The following is a 23,503-nucleotide window of genomic DNA, read 5'->3' as shown; positions in this document are numbered from 1 at the left end:
ATTGTAAAATCTTGCCACTTATTCTTCAAAACAGGTTTTCTTTTGTTTTCAATGCATTGAAAAATGTAGCATGTTAAATACCAGTTGTCTATGCAAGGCGATGTTAAGAAACTGAAGAAGCAATTGGTTGCTCTGGGCCCGTTTCACACTCAGCAATATTTAAGCATGTTTGGCTGTGCGGTAATTTTGCTCTTTCAGTGACTTTATCCTTTCTGTAATACTGGTAAATGGGAAGAATGAACAGATGACTCGGCATGCATTGCCACCTGCCCATATGCGGCTTTTTGCATTTAAAGGCATTTGATTTACTTAGGAAGAACTTTGCACAATTTAAACTTCCAACTTTCAAATTCAGATAAGAATCCTCTTAACCCTGGGTTCAACAATATAACATCTGATAGTTTATCAAAACCTCACCCAATGAGTGGATTTCCAATTAAGCACATGAAGGCAGTTCAAAATCACTTAAGGGCTTTTAACACACACTTAAGTCCAGCGTGAATCCTACTTTATCCTACTTTACTTTCCCAACATACAGTGTACTGTAAGAATGGCCTCCTACTATGATCAATGAGAATAAAATATTAGATATTTGTAATCCTTCTATGATAAACAATATCTCAAAACGTCATAAATTGTGTTTGTAATGAGGGAAATTTTAAGGGATATCTGGCAATCATTACTTAAAAACTCATTTTCCGGTGACAGTACATCATAGAATAGAATTATTCTAGTCCTGTGCATAGATTAAGGTGATTTAAATGTCTCACCACTCAGAGTTCTGACACTGTCTGTCGGTGAGGTCTCCTTCAAGGTCTGCTCTGCCTGGTTGAGCCTTTTGGTTTCAAACTCAAGGGCCTCTTGCAGTTTCCGCTTGGCCTTCTTCTCCTTCTTTAACCGCTTCTGAATTATTGCTGGGGGAAAAAAAAGAGGCTGCATTCATGATGATTCTGCTTTTTATTTGGCTTTTCACCACAGGCTCAATGTGGTACTCAGTCTCACAGCTTTAGTGCTTTGCCCTTTCTGTTGGGAGCTAAATTTTGAGTACTATGTTCTATCCGTATTTACACATCATTACCACACCAGCAGCCACTGAAACTGAAAGAAACTGAGTAGGAATGAATAAAAGCAAAACTTGCTTAGCTTTGTCACTCACAAGTATTATACCGAATATTGCAGCTACACCGCCATATTAGAGCAGATGTAATGCAAAGGTTTGTATATGCATTCTAAGTTAAAGGTGCCCCCAAGGTTTAACAATCTTTTTTGTGGCAGAAAAAATACATAAAATTCGTTCAAGATGACAAACATATGATAAATTAGGCTCCATTGTGTTGTTATTTTTGTAGGTACCTCTGTTTTTCTGCTCCACAGCGAGCTGTCTCTCCAGTGTCTCCCTCAGTTCCCTCTCACGAAACAGCTCCATCTTCAGCTCTGTCTTCTCCAACTGAATCTGCTTCTCCTGGGCTCGGTTGTTGTCGATGGCAACCTTCAAGAGGCCCTTTGGACATACACAGCAAGATAACATTGTCATTGCATGTTTCAATATTATAAAAACAGGCACTCAGAGATAAGACCTTCTGCACAAACTAATAGTAGCATGTGATACAAAGGCCTTCTTAGTACTTTCAAAGTGGTTAGTCCACCCTCATACGAAGATGAAAAATAACTCTTTAGAACAGAATGTCAAAATATTCCACTTGCAATGAAAAAACAACTGACCTATTATTCTCCAGCACAAATTCGAAGTATGGAAATAAACATGTCTCATATTATTATTCATAGGGTTTCGCTCTCTTTGTTAATGCTGACTTTCACCATGCAACATGTCATTGAGCGTAACTCCCACCAAGTTTTCAATGAAATGTTCAACGTTTCAACATACATGAACTTGATTAAATTAAAATGAACAAAATTTCATATTAAAATCATTCCTTTGTCTTCATTCTTCCTTTCATAATTCACCCTACACAGCACCGCCACAGAAAAATACATTGCTATAATTGCACACAGAGTACCTGTATGTTTGTCAGCAGCGTCTCTATTGAGGATAACCCATCGGGAAAGAGGAAAGCAGAGGGGAATCCTGCAGGTAAAATCTGGCCACCCCGCGGGAGTCTCTCGTAACTGTCTCTTGTCAGTGAAGTCTCACCTGCAACAGAGCACACAACAATTAAGACTGTAAAGATCAAAACACTGATGATGACACTATGTTCACAATTACCCTCTTGCCACAAATACCCCAAAATATTACAATTAGAATATATGCATAAATACATGGTTGGTGACTTTTAGCAAGAATACACCTAATGCCAATGTTTCAGAAATTTGGAAAATATTAGTTTGAATGCTGATAAAGTGAATGCAGGGATACACACATCTAGAGATAAAAACAGTGTCTACCATCCTGAGTCCCGGGCGTGGCCAGGGACTCAATGCCATGACCAACAGTTTTCACACACTGACAGTCCAGGCCTGAGGAATATGTTGAATAAGGAGATGAACAAGTGAATACTGTCAAATGTTACTGGAATAGGTGAGAAACATGATTGACAGCCATGATGGGTGTAATTTATTGCTCGGGGCAACATGAAATTATTTTACACATACCTAGGCATGATGAAATATAAATGTGCCACACTCCAGTCAAATCAATCAATTCTGGGGAAATATTAGGCTAAAACCATGTTTTACAAACAGCCAGAAGTAAAGAACTATGATTGCACATGTTTGATAATTGTAATAATAATATGATTTTGAGAGAATGTAACTACCTAACCACATGATAATTCAGCTTTCATGAGAATGGTAACAGCAGTGTCTGCCCCATTGTTCAGGTGAAACCTTCATTTGTGCATGCTGCTAAATATCATGAACAATGTATCCCCGTTGAGTGCAACGCAAAACCATGTTTGCCACTCTTCTGTGCAAAGCCAGGGACCAAGAACTATGAAATGCATCTTTCACATGTGCACAGTCATGTTTAATAGATGCATCAAATACAAGATGAACGACTGAACGATTGACCAGTGTGAAAGATGCATCTGGTGGGCATATTTGGTGTGGGCTTGGACCTAAAACAGTAAGAATTTTTGTTCAGTTCAGTGAAGTATTATGGTAGGAAGAAAAACAGGAAGAAGAATAAAAAAGTAATGAAATACTGGTTTTAAGTTTGACTGCCTTGAACACCTATCTAACACCACCTCACTGAAAACGAATGAGATCCAACATGAAGGGAAATCACTCAAACTAAAACTGGGCTATAGCATAAAAAAAGAAGCTGGTGTCCTTGAACAGATGGTATTCACAGACCTTTTTTGCGCACCGCTATTGTAAACTGACAAGGTAAATCAACAATCAGCTGGAAACGCCTATCAGCCTTCCTTTTTTCATGCTTAAATATAGTATATCAAACAGTTATCATATTATGTGAGGCCTTCAGAAATGCTTGAGAGTATCCAGTTACATGGAGTAACAACAGGCCCATTTGTTTAGAAAAGCTCTGTTTAATGGAACAGTTCTATATTTATGAACACTTTTTTGCTGAAAGCAAAACCAACCCATAGCCTGGAAAAGTAGACAATCTATTTTTGGCAAAAGCATTTTTCCTCAGAAAGTGCCAGCTCTAAAAATCAATAGAACTAAGAGCATTTCCACACAAACCCTTACATATATATATATATGTGTATATATATATATATATATATATATATATATATAAATAGAGAGAGAGAGAGAGGAGAAATTAAAAGTCCCATTGGATACATTTACAATTTAAGAATGAGACAAATCATGCACAAACACAGGGAATTGTACAAATACAGACTGGTATTGATAAATGCAGGCAAACACACACACACACACACACACACACACACACACACACACACACCTTGACCCTTCTTTCTCTTATTCCTTCACAGGTCTGACATCAAAGAGTACCCTTCTCCTCCAGCCCCAAAAATTAAACATTAGCCAGGCACCTAGCCATTTGAAAAGCTACACAGACCCATTCTTGTTCCTTTAAATTGGCAAATTTGGTGATGACACAAAGTCAATACCTTCAACAGAGAGGAATGAGTGCCAGTCCACTGGCAATTATCGATTCTCTCGCATCAATGAATGCAGGTCATTTTATTCTTCTGCTCTTCTTCATTTTGTTTTACCGTTCCCTGAACCATGTTAGGCATCTTACGACCTATCATAAGAATGTGCCGCATTCACACACACAACACAACCCACTCATGTGGTTACCTTGGGAAACAAAAACACAAGGTGTAGGCATCCACAGAAAAGGCTCAAACCATCATTCTGCCACTGGGCGTCCTGCAATATATTCTGCCTCTTTGGAACTCTGAGCTTTGCTCCTATAAAACATTGCTCCTGATGGCACAAAGGTGAATCTGGTGCTCCTAATCGCACAGTGATGTGTGTATAGGTATTGAATTCTCACGGCTGCACTTCCCAGGGCTATGGGCGCTGACAGTTTAATAACATCCTCCTGTCCTCAGAGACTAAATCGCATTATGCTTGTTCAGGGCTCGGTGAAAGGTTAAAGAACATCACACAGAATACAAATTGCACATTCACCATTTAACGGATGTCATCCCGGTTCAAGATTTCAAATTCAAAGCAGCCAGAGCTCAACCTCACAGGTACCAATCCCGTTGGCACTTGTCACAGCCGTGGTGACATCACTATCTATCACTTCTGTGAGGGCAGCCTTTGCCATCTGCTGTCCAGGCTATCATAACTCCACACACATTTAGAAGAAATACTGCGTAAACTGCACAGAGGTGCCCTTTGAGATCTTAATAAAAGCTGTTTTTGAAGGCCATTTTGTCAGCAACAAATTGATGGATCTCACAGACAGAAGACAAAATGAACTCTGTAAAAGTCTTATTACAGTATGATGGGAAAAAAAGAAAAGGCAATTTCAATTCATGCAATTTGTATTATCCTAATGGTTTCCTCATTGTATTTTAAAAGGCACAAACAAATGCAATAAAATACTACCAAATACAAATGAATATTTAAGTACAAACAAGCACGGTGAAACAGCATAAGAGATGCATGAAACTGGAAGCTTGAATTCATGGCAGCTCGATAAATCGCATTTGTGAAAATTGTATCCTGTAACTTATCAGGGGTGTATATGAAAATAAATCAAATTACGCATGATGAATTCTGTTCTCTGTAGTGTTTGAAACAACTTCATTTAAAGCAACAGACAGTTCAAAACATTTCAACCGTCAAAGAGCAAGTGTCTTGAGCAACATTATTTATATTTATAATTGTACTTCTGCATGTCTGCATCCATTTCACTCTGTGCCTTAATGACACAGACTGCCAGCTAATAGTTTCAACACTTTGTGTGATCTCGAAAAATACTTCTCTTTCAATTTCGATCAGGCAAAACTTCATAATGCAAGCTTTGTGCAGCGGATGCTTCTGTGGTAATCTATGTCCTGCACAAATCAATCATCCCTACTTCTCCCACCTACAGTCACCAACAGCAAAGTCTGCCAAATCCTACCAACAGCTGCTCTCACATTAATCAGTTTAAACTATTTGTTTCATCTATCTCCAGAACAGATTGAGCAAATCATTATAACCTGCATCTAAAAATGCCATGTAAACATAAACTAACCAACAGCTGAATATTTGCAAAGGCTTTTACAGAGGTGTGAAAATATGTAATCTGTGGAAGGGATAGAAACTGATAATAATGTTGCCCTTATGATACATTACTGTACTGTTTCAAAGTGATCAGACAAAAGACTACCTACTCTTTAATATCTTTTTATTTTTGAGATCAATTTAACTTAGGGATGTACCCATTAAAATGTAATGTGATTACCAGTTTTACACACCAGTAGTGAGCAACTTTTATTATTATATATGACCCTATTGAAATTGTCTTGGGAAACACTCAGAGCTCGCATGCCATAAATTACTATTATTGAGACAGTATATAATTTAGACAAAAGGATTTTTAGTGGCTCTAAAAAAGCGTTTGTCTCTTTTCTTCATTCAACAAGCTTTCATTTCGAGCACTTCATTTTGGCATACATTGTGATCACTGTTTCTCACAGCTGGTCCAAAATCATCGACTTCAATTAAACTGCAGCACCAAGTGGACAAGGGAAGGACCCTATAAAACTGAACCTCCCGATTCCCAGGAATATCTCTCCGCAGACGCTGCCTCTAGCAGATGCAACGGCCCTCGTGAAAGCCTTTCAGGTCACTCATGTCACAAACAACATTTCACGCTCAACTGTTTCACTGGATATTAGGAGCCACATATAAAATGGGCACACTGTAAATGCAACACATTCAGATTGAAATGCCATAATCTGAAATACCACCCTCCTCCCACAGCTGCGATGGGAGTCCTTGACAGTATACTAGCGGTGATAAATCACTTTTCCTGCTTTATTTTCTCTCCCCATATTGTGCCTTGCTACTAAATCTGGACTTAGGAATTGACTTGAGGAGCTGAGAATGGAAAAAACTATCACTTTGAGTGATCTTGGTTTATCGCCTCTTTATGTGTTATAAGTTGTACACTTAATGAGGCTCTTGAATCCAGAAAATCAATGGAGCGAAAATGCTTAAGTTAACTTTAGTCTTTCGAAAAGGTCTAAAAATATACTTAAAAGTGACCCAGATGAAAAAATAGCCAATGTATATTTCAGATGTTTTCCATTAAAAATTCCATTTTAAGATAACAACAGGAAGTTAGAAAAGTCTAAAAAATTACCTAAATAAATAGCTGTTATTGATATTTAATGAACACCACATTACTTTCTAATTGCTGGTATTCCAGCACAATCCCAGACGGCCTTTCATCTGATTCTGCACTTAAAGGAAGATGATCTTAAGAACTGAAGTGGCTCCTGTGCTCAGATATTCAGATAGTCCCCTTATCAGGGAGAAAAGAGGACAGCTTTGTGTGAGCAGTAACTGTGATATGCAGTGCTGACAAGTGAAGCCCATGTCGGCACACCTGGGTCTTCCCAGGGGGGAAAACCAAAAAGCTGGAGGATGTCAACTCCCATTCTTAAAGGCAAGATCCTACTTTCATTCTAATTTGGCCTTGAACTGTATTAGAAGTATTTATCTGCTTTATCTGCTGTGTAAAGGGCGACCTAATGATTATGATGTGAAAAACCTGAGGTCTAATTTGTGGCGAATTTTCTGTAATCCATAATTCATTGAATTCTAAAGCTGTACCTGATAAGGGCAAACACTGATGATGTTTGATTGGTTCGGATCTGGCGGTATTCTGTTTTTGACTGACGTACTAGGCTAGTTCACCATTAACTTTCCTTTTTGCAATATTAGCCTTTGTTCAAAACTAAAGCAGGGTATTGTTCTGTAATGAATCATGACAAGTATCACAGTGAAACTGCTGCTTATTGGCCTGACAAGATATAAAACATCACTGCTGCACCATAAAGTTGGTCAACAAAATTAAGCTCTCAAAATACCAAACGCACAAGACTACATATTAAGCCATTATGACAAGAATACAGCCTGGCTTCATTTACAAAAGCCACTTGGGTATATGGATGTGAATACAGAATGATATTGCATTACTTAGCAATGTACAATATAAAACGGTTGTAAAACAGTTGACTATGCTAACCCAGGATCAAGAGTTTGGATTGGTGTTCAATATCTCCATGAAATCCATCGCTGTTATTTCTTTCCTTCCGTAACAATCTCTGCGTTTGGATATTGCATTGCCTCCCATGGAAACCCATTTGGAAACAGGAGACAAGGTGGGAAGGATAATCAGTACAGTCACTGGACTGTGTTTCATAAAGGCTATGAAAACATTACAGTTCATGGGCTCAGCATTAGCATCAGGACCTTAAAAAGCTGACATTTAGCATGACTTTTCAGAGAATGACAACCTCATATTTTCTTGTAGGAAATCATTATATTTCAACTGCCCTGTGGCTGAGCCTTGCTATTTATTACCCATTCAGCATACCACTGTACTCGCCCCCTTTGAAATAATGACTCCTTTGTTTTGCCTTAATAAAATGAAATATATTCTCAGGGCCAGGGGATGATTGTGGTGCGGAAGAAAAAACCAAGGGTAAAAGATTCATGGTTGTGCACCTGCCCATGATTGCTAGATTGTTAAAAGTAACACAGGCATATTCAATTGCTATGAATTACCAACAACGCGTCAAAGAAAGACACTGTCTTTATTGTCTCAATGTTGATCAAGCGGAAAGGATCAAAATGGAGATTGACGGACATACCCATGCAGGCGAGCATCCATGAAGCACTGCATGAAGCATTCCATATAGGTTTTAATTTTCGAAGGATTTTGTGCAATATAAAGCAACACCAAAATCCTAAATAGAGAAAAATACACTACATAAAAAGCAACGTAACTTTTTCTTTTTACCACAGTTATGGCATTGATGCTGACAAGTTAGACAGAATGCCAATATTGTCTGACATTCAAGGACAAGTTATCTTATTTTTGTACAGCCTGAGTCATACTTATTACAAAAAGGTCAGAATGTCCATTTGTTGAAAATCAGCATTTCCTCTTTCTTTTGCATAATGAAGCCCTGGTGCATGTCATTACCTGCCCACTGAGGTTTAAGGGTTTGCATGACAGATTGTGATGACGGAATAAAACCCTGCATTTGTTTTTCAATGCAGTGACCTTGAAACAGATCCTAAAAGTGCAAATCTGCAAATCAATGGACTGAATTTTCTTCAATTGAAATGCAGGATGTTCTTCATCTTCATAAGCAAGGCCACTGGTGCTGCCAATCTGGGAGCGCGTAAACCAATAAAAATGCATGGAGATGGAATGCTGCAACTGTAACACTTGTGAAACCAAACTGTAGGCTGTCTGATGTAGACCTCACAATGTTCCACAGTGTAAAAACGGTGTCTACACTTCTATAAATACACATGCAATTATTTGCATATGCGAGACAAAGAGTTATCAGTATGAAGGTGTTCTGAAGGAAACTGCTGAACAATGATCACTCCTCAAATCTTATCTGATATGAAGAAATAAAATCAGTTAAGTACCCTCTCAAACCCTTTTTTTAGTTCTTATCGTGGAAAAACATTGTGCCTCTCATTTTGCATTTGCTTATCATTTGTCACATCAAATTCAATTTCCATTATGCTTTTTTTCAAATAATACTAATAATTAATTAGTCATTTTTTTCATTCATTCAGCACACATATTTGAGAGAGGGATAAAGGTAAGGTAAAAACAGAAAGGAATTTAACTTTTTAAAAAGTAACCAAAAAGAGCCCATCATTCACAATCCATTTGCAACCCATTCACAGTTATTAAAATCAGTTGAATATTTTTAACTAGGCAGCGGGGTAAATGTGCGGAAATCTGTTTTGATAACATTATTCGCAACCCTGGATTTGCACAGCGTGAACAACTAATGCTCAATTTACAGATGGCAGAAAACTGGCACGGACTCACAGCTAAAGAGATTATTCTTTAAATGCCTAATTGACAGGGCACTGCTAGGGAGGATGAGCAGGAAATTCTCTGTCAAGGTGACTGAGAAACACACCACCTTTCAAAAAACACAGTGAAGCTGCTACAGAGCAGACAGACGGAACTTTTCTTATTCCCTTCATCTCCCTTTTCTGTTGGGTTTAATTTAGGTAATTACAGTGTGATGGATATGTCTTGAAGTCAGCATGAAGGCTCTTGGCTCTTGCATAACACAATGAACAGAGTAGGTAAAAATATCTAGATATAAACAGTTATATTTGTTTAATAGCATGGTAAGTGACAGTAAAAATGCATTTATATGTTCTAAAGTCTAAAATAAAGTAAATTTATATGTTCTACATGTAGTATTGTGATGATGTATTGTATCATTTAACTTGAACACATGCACTTAAGTTCTATTGTGCTGGAAGTTGCTCTGGATAAGCACATCAGCTAAATGCATGTAATGTAATGTAAATGGCTGCAGTCATACTTTTCCCTTTATCATTTCTTAGGAATGGCGATTATGTAAATATGACATCCAGATGCTCATCAGTTACAACTGTAAGCGGACATCTTGGACAACACAGCAAACTTAAACGCAGCCCTGAATGAGACTGAATTTTGAAAATACACATTTATTTTTATTTGTCGATATGTACTCTGAATGATGCCTGGTATAAAACAACGTAGCAAATGCCTTCTGACACAGAGGGAATTATCACCATCCCAACAGAATGCTATTACATTATTAAGCGTGCTTCTTTCTCTCACCAGTAGCACTCAGCTGACCACAGCACATTTAGCCCCTACCCAAGCACTGCATCTTGGCAGAAGGAGCGTTCTGTCACATTTAAGACATTTGACAAATGAAAAAGATCCCCCTTTTTTTCAAGAGCATCCTTTCAGTGAAATATGATTAATAGACTGTGTTGTCATGAAGTGGGATAGTCATGCAGGAGAGAGAACACCTCCGTGAACTCTCCTGCCCTGAAGGAGAACCTTGGCCTGCACCATCAGCAGGATTTGTTACATGAATTCAAAATCTGATTGATCCCACACCGAAATATTATGCAGCGCAGTTTTATTCCGACTGAGGAAGCTGATATGTTGTTTGATCATAAATAGATATCTTCTGCTAAGGTTGCTTAAAATTTGTTTTTTTTTTTTGCCTGACACAAGTCAGCTAGTCAGCATTAGCAGCCCTCAGATCTTGAGTGAAGTTGGAATGCTAAGGGCATTGATTTTGCGAAGCCTAGAAACTTCTATATGTGTCACCGAATGCAATTACGAGGGAAAGTTGCATTTTTACTTTCAAGCTAGAGAAAGCAGTCTTACATAAAACCACCACAACAGCATCAAAAACAATAGACAAACGCTGTATGTATTTCCATTGAATAAAACACAGCATACAACAATATGGGAGTGCATACAGAAAACTAAAAGTATTTTTCAAAATCTCCAAACAGAAAACAGCCATATGTCTCCCTAATGCGATTCTTTAAAGTTCTACAGCAGAAACACGCTTCTCATTTTATCACAATGCTGTCTCTGTCCTTCAGTTATACCAAATGGAATGCTTGTTTATGCAAAGTGCTCTCACAGTGTTTGTTGCGGCTTACACCAGTTGTAATCTATAGGGAGAACATATGAATAATGCATGGAGTACACAACATCAGTCCACAGCTGTCATGCAATGTTCTCTTTGAGTATTTACAAATATCTTCTCTTCTTTAAGTGGCTTTATCCACAATGCCACTTTGATGTGATCTTATTGGCTAGTCAGTCAAGCATAAACCAATACAATGTCACAACTTGCAGGGGATTTCTAAACCTTTCTAAGGGAGAACAGAAACCCAGTATTTACTGGCATAAACATCAGAATTATAAGAACTTTTCCTAAACAATGGGATACGTCTACATATATAACTCTATACACTGGGTATCAACTCATTAAATATGCGTATCATTAATTTCATTCCATTCACTTGAAGCTTTTGTTACGATTACTTTTGGTCTAAGTCAGTGTAATGTACTGGTTCCTTCTGGATCTCTTTGTAGAGTCCATCTCATCTTGTTGCATGAACCTGTGCGCTTTATTCAGATCGTCTCTTTTATTATGATAAAAGGGACGTGTCCGTTGTGCTGACTGCTCACCTTTGTACCATCCTCATTAGGCGGATGAAAAACTTCAAGCGAAAAAAAAAAATCAATAAATAAGCAACTTACCAAATTAAGGTCCGGGGTTATTATGAAAATGACAACTCTGGGAGCCCAGAGAAGCTTTGTTCATTATAATTCATGCTCAGAAAATTGGTAACTAATTTAGTTGCACTCCTCTACATTAATAGAGGGGTTTATACACACGCTTCCCACTGTCTGAGACCCTGGACTCTGAATTCTAATCAACTGGTGAGACGTACCAGTAATTTATTTTATTGAACTTATTTAGAATGTACAACCTATGTATGAATAGTGCTTAACATATCTCTCCATTCATGCACGTATGTTATTAGAAGAAGAAAGTGTGGATTTTCAATTTTTTTTCCCCCAATTTATTTGATGAATTGATTCTTCATGACTATCTGTGGTATGCTTGAATGAGTTTAGCATAAGCATTGCCTCTCCTAATTACTGAGAATGTCAAAACAACGGGGTCATTTGACCTGTTTGATGTCAAACATGGTGAAAACCAAGAAAGCAAAGCACAGAAAGAAACCAACATGACCCTGTTTACTCGTGTGCTTTGGGTTTGCCGGTCAACGCAATGTCCCTCGTCTTATGGGAAGTTCAATGCACATCCTCATGCTGTCTATGCAACAGTAGCTCTTGCGTGAGATAAGAATGTGATAGCTTTTCCATGAACGGCTCACCTAGCAGTCCCACTGAGTGTTTGTGAGAACGTAACGATATAAGCTGTGCGGCTGTGACACAAGCTTTGCGCCAGGTTGCGGGGGCTTTCTTGTTAGGTTTTGTCTTACAGGCCCTGAATGAACATGTGACTGTGCATTGGTCTCTGACCCTCTAGATACTACATGTCATTTCAGCTCATCTCACAGACTTTCAACGGGGCTCCAGTCTGGTGTGAGGCACACGCATGGAATAATAGCGTTTCATTCTGTGTGTCTACACCATTCTTGCTGTCATCTCGTGGGGTGGTCTACATAAAACCCTGAGCCATAGTTAAAGAGGACTTGGCTCTTTGGCTAGTTTGTCCACCTTAGGTGTTGCTGACATTCATTCCATTGTGTTAGAGAACAGCGGTGTGTGCTTGGTCTCAGAGTAGTCACCAGGCCTACAGATGATGACTGAGGAACCACCTCATCAGTTGGTGGTTTTACGTATGCCAGTATTTACAAACAATGAGTAAGTTCCAATGCTGCAAAGGACGCTGCCTGGCTATTGCTTTACACCCCAAAACATATCAAACCACTGTCAGTCCATGTAGAAGGCATGTGTTATTAATAGGCAGTATAAACTGTTTTCACAACTAATGTTCATGTAAGTGAATTATTTCAAATAAAATCAAACTTGTTTCATCATTTTAATGACTTTTTTCAAATGATCAAGCTGCAGTTTTAATCATCAAGCACAAATCCTCTTTCAAATGCAGGCATATTCCATTCACTGCTAATGCAAATTGTCTTTATATGTATGCACATATTTGCAAGAGCCCAAGCCAGAGCGTTATTGTATGATATTGGATTGCGGATTCAACATCAAGGTCAAAGCTCAGCAAAATTAAAAGAACCATTCAAATCATCCTGAATGTCCGCTAAAGTTCCTGTGGTGGTAATGAGGTCAACATATAATCCATCATGATGTGAAGATGAGTTTGTTAAAATGTGACGAGCAGAAATGGGTCTGACCTTTTTCAGCATGTAGTCTTTTGATTTCATGCCCAAGCTCATGAGTGGCAAGATCTCCCTCCTTAGGACCTGGCAGCACATTTGGAGACAGCCCCAGAAAAGCCTGGTTCATGGAGAGCCCATTCTGGTGCAAGGCTTAAAATGGAAAAGTAATATATAAGCATGGGAAAATGAACAAGTATAAACTGTGCCTACAGATGTGAATCTGTTGTTAATGTTTGCACAAAGACTGTACAGCACACTCATTTATATAAAGATTATGAATAACACTTAAAATTCAAAATCAACCAATCAATTCATTCAATGAATAAATCAAACATTCACCCAATCAATCAATTAATTGTTCTTGGATTGGCTTTCACACTCTTCAGAGCTGCCAGCAGCCTGACAATTTCCTGCCCATCAAACACAGTACATGAGGCTGTGTGAAGTTCAAGGATGTTTTCTAAATGTAATTCAATGTAATTCTAATTGGCCAATTAAAAACTAGCTTCTAAATGTGTCAATCTCAGGTGTTATCAAAAAGTAGAATATTCAGCAAGGCTATAATTTTATCCATTCAGGTGAGGGCGGGGACACTTACGTATTCTGTCAGAGGAGCTTTCTGTGCGAGCGGGAGAGCTGGACGCACTGCTGCTTTGATGTGACGATGCCTGGCTGCCTGGTCTCCTCCCGTCTTCCAGAGAAGGAGCAGGGGATGGACTGTCTGGTACACGTTCCTGCAGCCGAAAGTCAGAAAGCAATTAACACCCACCCTGGGTCTGATATTTTGGACTTTTCTCTAATGACACGAAGACTGCGTGCCACACAGAAGCAATTTCCCTTTTTATTCTTGTTCAATTTCTTAGCTGTTGTCCATGCCCTAAGAAGATTTTTCATGTAAAACTTTTGAGATGAGGCATTTATTGACATTCAGTCTAATTATTTGAAACACATGGGTTAGGACTAAAACCGAAACTGTTCTACACAATCTCGCATAGCATTTCAATACACGGTGAAAAAAAAAAAATTAAATGACATTCATTGTGTAAAAGTTGTATTACATTCAATCATATTGCAAAATAGGAAATGGTAGCGTTTAAGAAAAAAAATACAAAAGCTATTTACTGACACAAACTAGCAACATACTGTATGAATTTATTTTAGGTGTGGCTAAAGCTTTTGTCTAGATTAAAAAAAAAACCTCCTACATTAGAGCTAGTGCACCTGTAAAATGTCTCCACACCCATGCTGTGTCGAAGTGATTGAATAAATGGCACTTAGTGTCACCTTTATGACAGAGGTCACCATTCGGGATGGTGCGCTCTGGACCTGAGCAGCTGCGGCCATGTTTGCAATGGTGCTGAGGTGGTTCATCTGACTCATCGCCATGGTGACTGACGCGGGAGGTAGGCTGACTGGAATCAGGGGGTGTGGCATCATCATAAATGGGAGCTCCAAACCTAAACAAAGAACGAGACTGGTTACTATATACATGAGAGTTTCACTTAAACCTCAACCAAAACAATCTTCCCTTTGATTGCTTTTGGGATTAAGATAATGAGAAAATATGCGTATGATACACACATTTTTATATAATAATAATAATATATACATGTAATATACACATATAAAAACAAAAAACTAGACTGGTTGTTGTTGCTGAGTAGTGCAGTGTAGCTCTTTCCCTTGTTAATTATTCAAGCTATTCAATTATGTTTTACAACTTGAACATAACATGTTTAAGTTAATGAGCATACACATTCGGAACATAAAGCAAATAAAAATATATTGCTTTGGACTTCATTTATTTTCATGAGCACTGTTCTTTCTTTCGGGCCCTCTATCCAATTCAAGGTTTCCAAATAGGTCACCACTAAAACGCTGAGAACCCCTGGTTTGTCAGTATAGAAAGGAAAGAGCATTAATAGGTTATAAGGCTGGGGCACTGTCAGCTTTATCCCCATTTAAAACTCAAGTGTTTAAATGTGCCTCTACAAAATTTAATATATTTTAACTGGAAGAATCAATACACTCACAACATGGACGACTCGGCACCCTTTCAATAAAAACATTTTATTAGGAATAACATAATAGCTGTAATAGCTGTTAACGCATGATGAACACTTCTGCAGAGCGAATAATAAAATAATGAAAATGATTGCCTCATAAGGTGTAGCAGCTGTATTAGCATAACAGACAAATGTTTTACAATGGTTGTTAATTATACATCTATTTGTGGAAAAAAAATCAAAAGTTTCGAAAACCTTACAGATGTATCAATTAAACTGTAAGCAATAACATCAAATTATGTAAATGTGTTCATTATAAATGCGCAATGTGCTGAAAAAAAAAAAAAAAAACTGTAGAAAGCAGTCAATTAGGAAAGCCATTACCCAGATGAACACATACAGATAACCATAGGCCAATTTACAGTATTCTGGACCACATAGATAATACTGCTTTTATACATTTGATACAATTATACATAATATGACTACTTTTGAATTGTTACACCATACCATAAGATAATAAACACAATTCACATATACAACACTCTGCTTACTGTATTTATGTTAATAATTCTAAGTAAACCATGGAACAACCATAGAAAGCAATCAAACGAACGTAAAGAAAACCATGGTTTTAAAGAAGTGCGTGTTGTGACAGGGACACACAAATGTGACTGCAGTTAAGGGTCTGCCCTTACATTGAAACTAAACTCAGTCTCCGCATTGACTGTGAACGGGGAATGCATCAAAAGCGACTGGGAACATTTTGGCCTCTCAAAGGTTTTAAACAAGCCCTTTACAGGGAAACTTCATCCTCCCACTTGAAACTGATTGGGTTCCCGGGTCTATGTTTCTTGGCGGGCTATCGCTAAAGAGGAAAACAACTGTGCCGCTAGCTAATCAACGCCATTCAACTTCGCCTTTGACCAAACTATCAATAGCTGCAGGGCAAAGGGGATCAGAGCTGCGAGGCCTCGAACGCAATGAGGCAGGGTTGAAAAGGAACACAAGCTCCTCTCTGTCTTTTCCCTCCAGAAGAAACACTGATTTCCATAGGAAAGACAGCATGCAGATTACCGGAGGAGCACATCCCAGAATGGTTAAAAAAAAAAAAAAAGCCACAGAAGAAAAAGACAGAAGAGGCCGAGCAACATCTTATGACTGCGTCTCTTGTACTGTAGAACAGCAATTCTAAATCAATTACAATTCTCACGGTTGCTCTCAATTAAATGCTTGCACAAACGCAGTTTGATCACGGAACACTCGCCGGACCACAAGGCACAAATTGAGCGAGACATTCATCCATACATCTATGTTTCAAAGACACACAAAAGCCAGAATGAGTGATATCCAGCCATTGAATGTGGCACAAAAGATTGGCTGCATGGTTTTTAGAGAGAAGGCATACACAAGAAAGAAACAAGGATATAAACTTGCCTTGCTGTTTAAAAGGATATTCCTTAACCTCCCTGGCTATGAATACTACTTCTTGTGTAAACTCCCTTTGTAATAAGGCATCTGAAAGACAGCTCCACTGTGGTAAAGAGCAGCTCTCTGTGGTGTGGTCTCTGTCTTCATGGTTCTCTCACTTGTTCTCATAAATTTCAAGATCCCACAGGAAGGTTTTATCTAATGTGAACCAATCAATGCATATAAACCAATACAACAGTGAGTTTTCATCCAGTGAGGACCAATCAATGGTCAACAATTACTGTTTTGATTTCTGCTCCTGAAGTAAGTCTGCAATACCCTCCACTTTCAACCGAGCAATACCCCGCAATACCACTGCAATATGAGTGTTGGTTTATGATTATCAAGCTAAAAATATATACCTACATTACTAGTGTCAAGGAGCACTAAAATTTTCATTTAGCCTTAAGTGGAGAAATGTGTCTGGCTGTCACTGCCCAGAGCTAACCACTTTTAAGTCTATTCAGACTTTAATCATAAATCCTGAACCTACACCCTGAATATATGAGGCTTTCCAGGAGACTTTCCATTTTTTGTTTAATGTGGTAATTACAGATCCAGTGGCACTTATCACAAAGAGTATGAGGTTGCCCAGTGTCTTGGCCAAATTCCCAATATGACCCTCTACACATCCTCCAATTTAATTAACCAAATAATTTCCCCTCTCTCCATCTAGGCTGATGGTGGTGAACATTTTGGCGCAAAATGGCTGCCGCGCACCACCCAGGCTGTTATTTCACATTGTGGATGGTTCAAGTGGGTCTAAAAGGTTTTGAGATGCATTAAAAGCAGCTACATTAATGCAATCCATCATTATTATTAATATAGCTAATATATGCTATTCAAGCAAGAGCAACAGCATTGTTGTACTATAATTAAATGTGTAGAATATTTTACATTTACTCAAGGTTTGCACCCCCTCGGTCCCGAGGGGAGGAAGTTAAAGATCCCGCAAATGAGGGAACACCTGTTGACATGAAATGAGGACCTCCCACACCAGAGGAGCTTTGCTTTATACTATTAACATGGCCAGTCTCCTTCCAGGGGAGTAACACAGTTTAGGAATAGAAACTAGTGAGCTTCATAATACATATATAAACAAATAAACTACGGCTGAAACAGACTCTTCGACAGTCTTCTGAAAAGCTCATTGTTATGTGGATACCATTATGTTGCACAAGCCACTATGCCTTAAATGGGATGCAGTTGTTTCTAGAGTTTCCCATACAGAATAAGGAAATACCATACCAGAAAATGAACAACCTGAACAAATGAGGCATACCCAACGTTTCTGTACATTGGGTATGTCATGGTGCATATTAGAGTATTGCTTGTAAATACCATCAATGGTTTCTATAGAGATGCTGACCAAAGGTGCTGACCAAATTTAACACACTACTTCAACAAAAAGAAGCATTCTGTATTAATCTGTTCCATTGCTACATATTACTCAAATCTTTTCTGTTAAACAGCAAGCTTCTCAGTTAACTTGAAAATTACAGGTGTGTTTAGTGGCTGGTACAAACAAGTAAGGCTACTTACATAGTATTTTTTGTTATATCTGTTTCTTTGTTATGTTTCTAGCATATATGTGCTCTTGTAGAAATTTTAGATTTTGACGTTTATCAGATTCTATACTTTCACAGCACTGGTTTCCTGTAACTACAGCTAATTATTTGGGTTTGTAATTTGTAATGTACTTTCTGTTTTCAAGCACATTTCTGAACATCACCTTACTGATCAGAGAATGAACACAAATACAGGTGTTACCTCCTCCGCAAACCCCATTTATTCACGTTTAGCATATCTGTGACTGTGGTTTTCTTAACATAATTCAGGGTGATTCCTGTGAAGAGAGAGCTTATTGTGAAAATACCAAGCCTGGGTGTCTCTTGAAACAGACAAGTAAAACACATTCTCTGGAGAGTGGAAATGAATCACAATGGAGAGGAGCCCAGGCACATAAAAATCCTTTGTATGAGGAGGATTATAGGGCTACATCTGTAAATTATGACACTGCTGTATAATAATCTTGCCTAAATCACACAGTGCATGTCTCACAAAATTCCTTAAAATTGGCTTAAATGTGTGTGTCAATATTTGACTACACTGTGAACAGTTTAATAACAGGAAAGGAAAGGAAAGACAGGTTTTCATTTGTTTTGGCGACTGAACAGAAAGACATAGAATCTTAGAACTATGATTCTTATTTATAAAGAAACAGATAACCATAAAAAGAAAAAAATGTGTCAAATAAACCATTGCTTTGATACTAGGCCAAAAGTGAATTCATGGTACCATAATGACATAAACAGAGAAACTTGGACAGAATTTTACATATCCATTTCCTCAATATGAACGCTATCACAGTTATGCCTGGAAGAGCAAAACACCCCGTGCCAAAATACAGCACTTGAAAGAAGAAAGCTAATGGACTTCATTTGCATCAGTTGGAAAATCCACGTTTAACGATCTAATTTTGGAAACGGACCAGGAAGAAAACTGGTATTATGGAACAATTTCGACAGCCTGAGGCAGGACCCACATTGAGTGTATCAAATTATCATGAATTGGTTTGTTTACTGATATGATCTTGTGCTCGTTGTTCCCACATGCAAGTCCTTCAAACATCTGGATATGGAGGAAAGTGAGGTACCTGACTCTGAATGTTATTTGGATGTGAAAGAATAAGCAATGCTTGTATTTGTTTCATGTGGTCTCAATCTTCATTATTTTCACAAAGCTAGTGCTTGCTTCTTAACCTAATTGTACAACTAATTAGTGACAATTGCGAAAATATAAACATCACTGATGTTCAACTTTCTTTCCTTCTGCTAGTCAGCTAGCTGCATGTGTGCCTAATAAAACTGATACCCTGGGTACGGTACACTCTAGCTAGCCAGGAATACTGTAAAGGAGGTGTTTTTTTTTTTCTTTGTTTTTTAAGCAGGCCAAAATGTTAACTCAAATAAGCTATTCATCAGTGTCCATTTTCCATTTATTAGATTCTTCAAGCTTGCCAGGTTATTATGTTGATCTATATCATCCAATAAGATAGGCAACTAGATTGCTAATTCCTTTCAATCAATTATTTTCTTCAGTTTCACAAATACAGAGCAGCTGTTGCAATTTATTGTGTTTGCATTTTTTGTTTAAACCAGAGCATCACCAGTTCTATCACAAATTAAGTTAAAGTCACTGTGCCTCCTCCGCCTCATATAGTATCACCTGCTTTTAAAAGTCAGTATGGTTGTACTGTCCCTTGGACAATTAACATTTGAGTGTCCTGTTGAGTTTACCTTGCGCATTAACTCAGAGCATATCGATATACTTCACAAACAGCAGCACTGGCGTCACAAGAGCTGTTTGCAAATTGTGTAAAAAGATTTTGAGTATAAAGAGGAATAAACATCATCAAACTTATGCACAAGCACGCAGAACACTTGCCAAATCCCCCTAAAAACACTGACAGGCGAAGTATAAACCTTTAAGACAATCTTTCACACCCTCACGCCAGCTGTTCCACCAACTGACTGCCATGGCTCTGCTACAAAGGTCACCCAAACCCCTTATAGTTTATGATATTAATGCTAGAGCACCACATCCAGCCAGCCACCCCTCAGCTAAGCTAATTAGCTAAACAATGGGGGAGGTTCATAGGTGTGGTTCGAATACTGTGAGTCAGGTTTAGTGTCAGAACTTTAGTGCATATACTGTACCTCACTGTCCCAAAAGCACAGCAACGTATCCACTTTCATTCATTCATCAGCAAAATTGATTAAATTAGTTTTAATATTGTAATGTATTTGCATGAATTTGCCATCATGAAAGAGTGAAAAAATAAAAATAAATAAAATATGACAGAAGGCTTTTTCAAACCACATACTCAATTGCAAAGTAATATAATTATTTTTAGGAGATAACGAACAAAGGCAAAGCTGCTGAAAGAAATCCAGCTACAGAAATGTTAAATTTAGCTTGATGTTGATTATCACTGTAGCTAGTTTACATTATCACTGAGAGCATGGAAAGCTTTTCCTGTCAAAATTTAAACCAGCATCATTTCAGGAATTAATACTTATTACTTCAACCAAAAGATACATCCTTTGTGGAAGGAAAGAAAAGGAAGAGAATAATTGTGTGCTCAATGTTGCTCAGACTGGTTGTGACTTTGTTCCTCTATCCTGGAAGAGCTCACGGCAAATAATGTCAGCTGTAACTGATCCGAGGTCACTGGTAAGCCCTCTGGTGAAAGTCTGCAATTTGGACGACAAAAATCCTGCCACTAGTCAGCTGCTTTTTAATGAAGCTGTTTGTCTTTGCTGTTTACCTTCTCTTTAAACGAGATGGAAACAGATACTGTAACAGACAGGATCAGGAAATATTAGCTTTCCCCAGTGGCGTAAGAGCAGGTGATCCATGAATAATGTATAATTGCATGCTACAGCAAAAACAGGGATCTCACAATATGTGAAAATAAATAAATAAATAAATAAATAAATAAATGTCTCTTAACACCAGATGCATTGGTTCTGAGTTAAAAATCAGGGTGTTTCATACTATGTGTACATTTAAGTGTGTGAGATCAGTGAGAAATATCTTGTTTGTAATTTAGGTGTAAAGGTGGCCTGATCAGTGCAAACCTGAATCTAACAATTGTCTTTACAGAGGACATAAGGCTGCTGAAATGCAAACTGCCAAATCAGAAGCACAAAAGGATTTTTTTTTTGAGGAATGTGTCCTGTTACACATTAGTGAATATATAATTAATAGTGATATATTTACTCAGTGCCTGCTATACATACAGTATGCCACTGAGAAAATTAAGGTGCATTATTGACATTTCACAATAAAATAATCATCTTATATTTGTTGATGATCCACATGGGTGCACACACACACACACACACACACACACATATGGACAATGTTATGGATATCATTCCATAATAATCCCATATAATAATATCAACGAACAAATAAGCATGTCACAGTAAAATTTGCATTAACTAACAATATTAACCTAATAACTTAATATATGAAAAGTATGTGCAGTCTCAACCATATTCTTTGATGCCTTAATGAGGGATCTTGACATAATCACACCACTTGCACTGAAGCCATGAGAGGAAAGTCTGTGACGGGAATTATGAGGAAGACGGACAGCAATAGCCATTCAGCAAAAAGATAAAGGCATGGCAGCTGTCCTCACCAGATGGTGTCATGATTTTAGTCCAATAATACCAATTGCTATGCGGTCTGGGAATTAGAGTAGAAAAACAGTTCTCAGATCTGGTCTTTCTGCTGAATCTCCACATTTGATTGCTGATTTGGTGAGACTTTGACTGCTGATTTGCTAAGACTTTGATTTGTCAAAGATATTTTGCAACATGTCAAGAAATGTAGAAATATAACTTGTTTTAATATACTGTACTGTGAACACACTACATTTTTACATTTACAGTAGCAATCACATGGTTATGAAATTGTGTGAATCTTAATTACTGTACTTCCACAAATTAAGACCAGCTTCATTTTTTAAAATCTGAATTCGGAATATTGCTATTCAGATTCAATCCAATCCCCAAATTATATGATTATTAACAAATTAATTTTACATCAAACAGCCACCTACTTCCTACAGGTTTAAAACCTCCACAAAGCACTAAAGGGTATATATTAATAAAAAAATCATTTTATATGCTCAGGTATTATTACAAAAGGGCTAATGACTTATTTAATAGCTAAATTAGTGATTATAGGACATAAATATATCATATTAAAATTTACCATATGAAGAATGTTGAATGCCGTTTACATATCACATCAAATTATAACACATATCACATTATCACATCAAATTTACACAAAGTGTCAATGTCTTTTCAAATAGGGTTGACCCCTTTACTCGTACTGTGACTTGCAGTGGTCACACAATTATACTTTTATGTTCAGCTTGATTGGAAGACATGCATACGTCATCATGAAGTCAAAAAACTCAAAATTGGTTCTTTCAGTTAATGGAACATGCAGCCATAAGCTGACTGTACATGATGATGTAAACTGTACTTCTGTCACACTGAGTTTACCAAACGAGATAGTAGCAAATTATTGTCATCGCTGAGGTTTACTTGTTATTGTCTTCTCAGCTTAAATAACCCTTCTACCTGACCAAAATCTGACAGAGGTCAATAAAGAACTAATATTAAACCTGACTTCATCCTGAGAGGTATTTATGATGTGGTAGAGGTAGTGGAAAACATCTGATGTCTTTTCCAGAGAGTGCCAATGAAAAATGAACTAGTACCAAATACTGAACTATATTAAGTCGAAACAAGAAGCTATTTTGTTGCATTAGTACTTAAAGAACTGGGAGAGATTATTTCTAAACCATTAGTAAAAATATTCATGTAATTAGGAAATCCCTGCTTATTGGAAAGAAGGATGTTCCATACCAAAGTATAAGAAGGTAGATCACACTGATCCAGACGTCAAGTCAGTCAACTTAATTTATATTTCATGTAAAATTTGGAATCATAAACGGTAGGTTAGAATTATTCCTGGAAAAAAATAGTTAACATGGTTTTTGCAGAGGGTGATAATGCATAAAAAATCCGGACTTTTTTGAGGATGCAAAAGCATTTGCAGATGTCACTTGGAGGTGAAGC

At 37.7% G+C, this 23,503-nt stretch overlaps 1 protein-coding gene across 1 annotated transcript in view; it reads right to left on the bottom strand.

Moving 5' to 3' along the window:
* The window catches only part of LOC118788896 (dachshund homolog 1-like), an 87,500-nt gene that overhangs the window by 8,287 nt on the left and 55,710 nt on the right, over positions 1 to 23,503 (bottom strand). The window contains exons 4-9 of the mRNA XM_036545091.1: positions 14,644 to 14,816; positions 13,958 to 14,093; positions 13,375 to 13,509; positions 2,019 to 2,152; positions 1,354 to 1,501; positions 771 to 914 (exon numbers count right to left, since the gene is read on the bottom strand). Coding sequence (XP_036400984.1) covers positions 771 to 914; positions 1,354 to 1,501; positions 2,019 to 2,152; positions 13,375 to 13,509; positions 13,958 to 14,093; positions 14,644 to 14,816 — 870 coding nt within the window. The remainder of the gene's footprint in view (positions 1 to 770; positions 915 to 1,353; positions 1,502 to 2,018; positions 2,153 to 13,374; positions 13,510 to 13,957; positions 14,094 to 14,643; positions 14,817 to 23,503) is intronic.

This window comes from Megalops cyprinoides, chromosome 14 (assembly GCF_013368585.1).
Source record: "Megalops cyprinoides isolate fMegCyp1 chromosome 14, fMegCyp1.pri, whole genome shotgun sequence".
Lineage (NCBI taxonomy): Eukaryota > Metazoa > Chordata > Actinopteri > Elopiformes > Megalopidae > Megalops > Megalops cyprinoides.
Note: the sequence above shows the minus strand (reverse complement) of the source record. Positions and strands in the feature narration are given on the sequence as shown.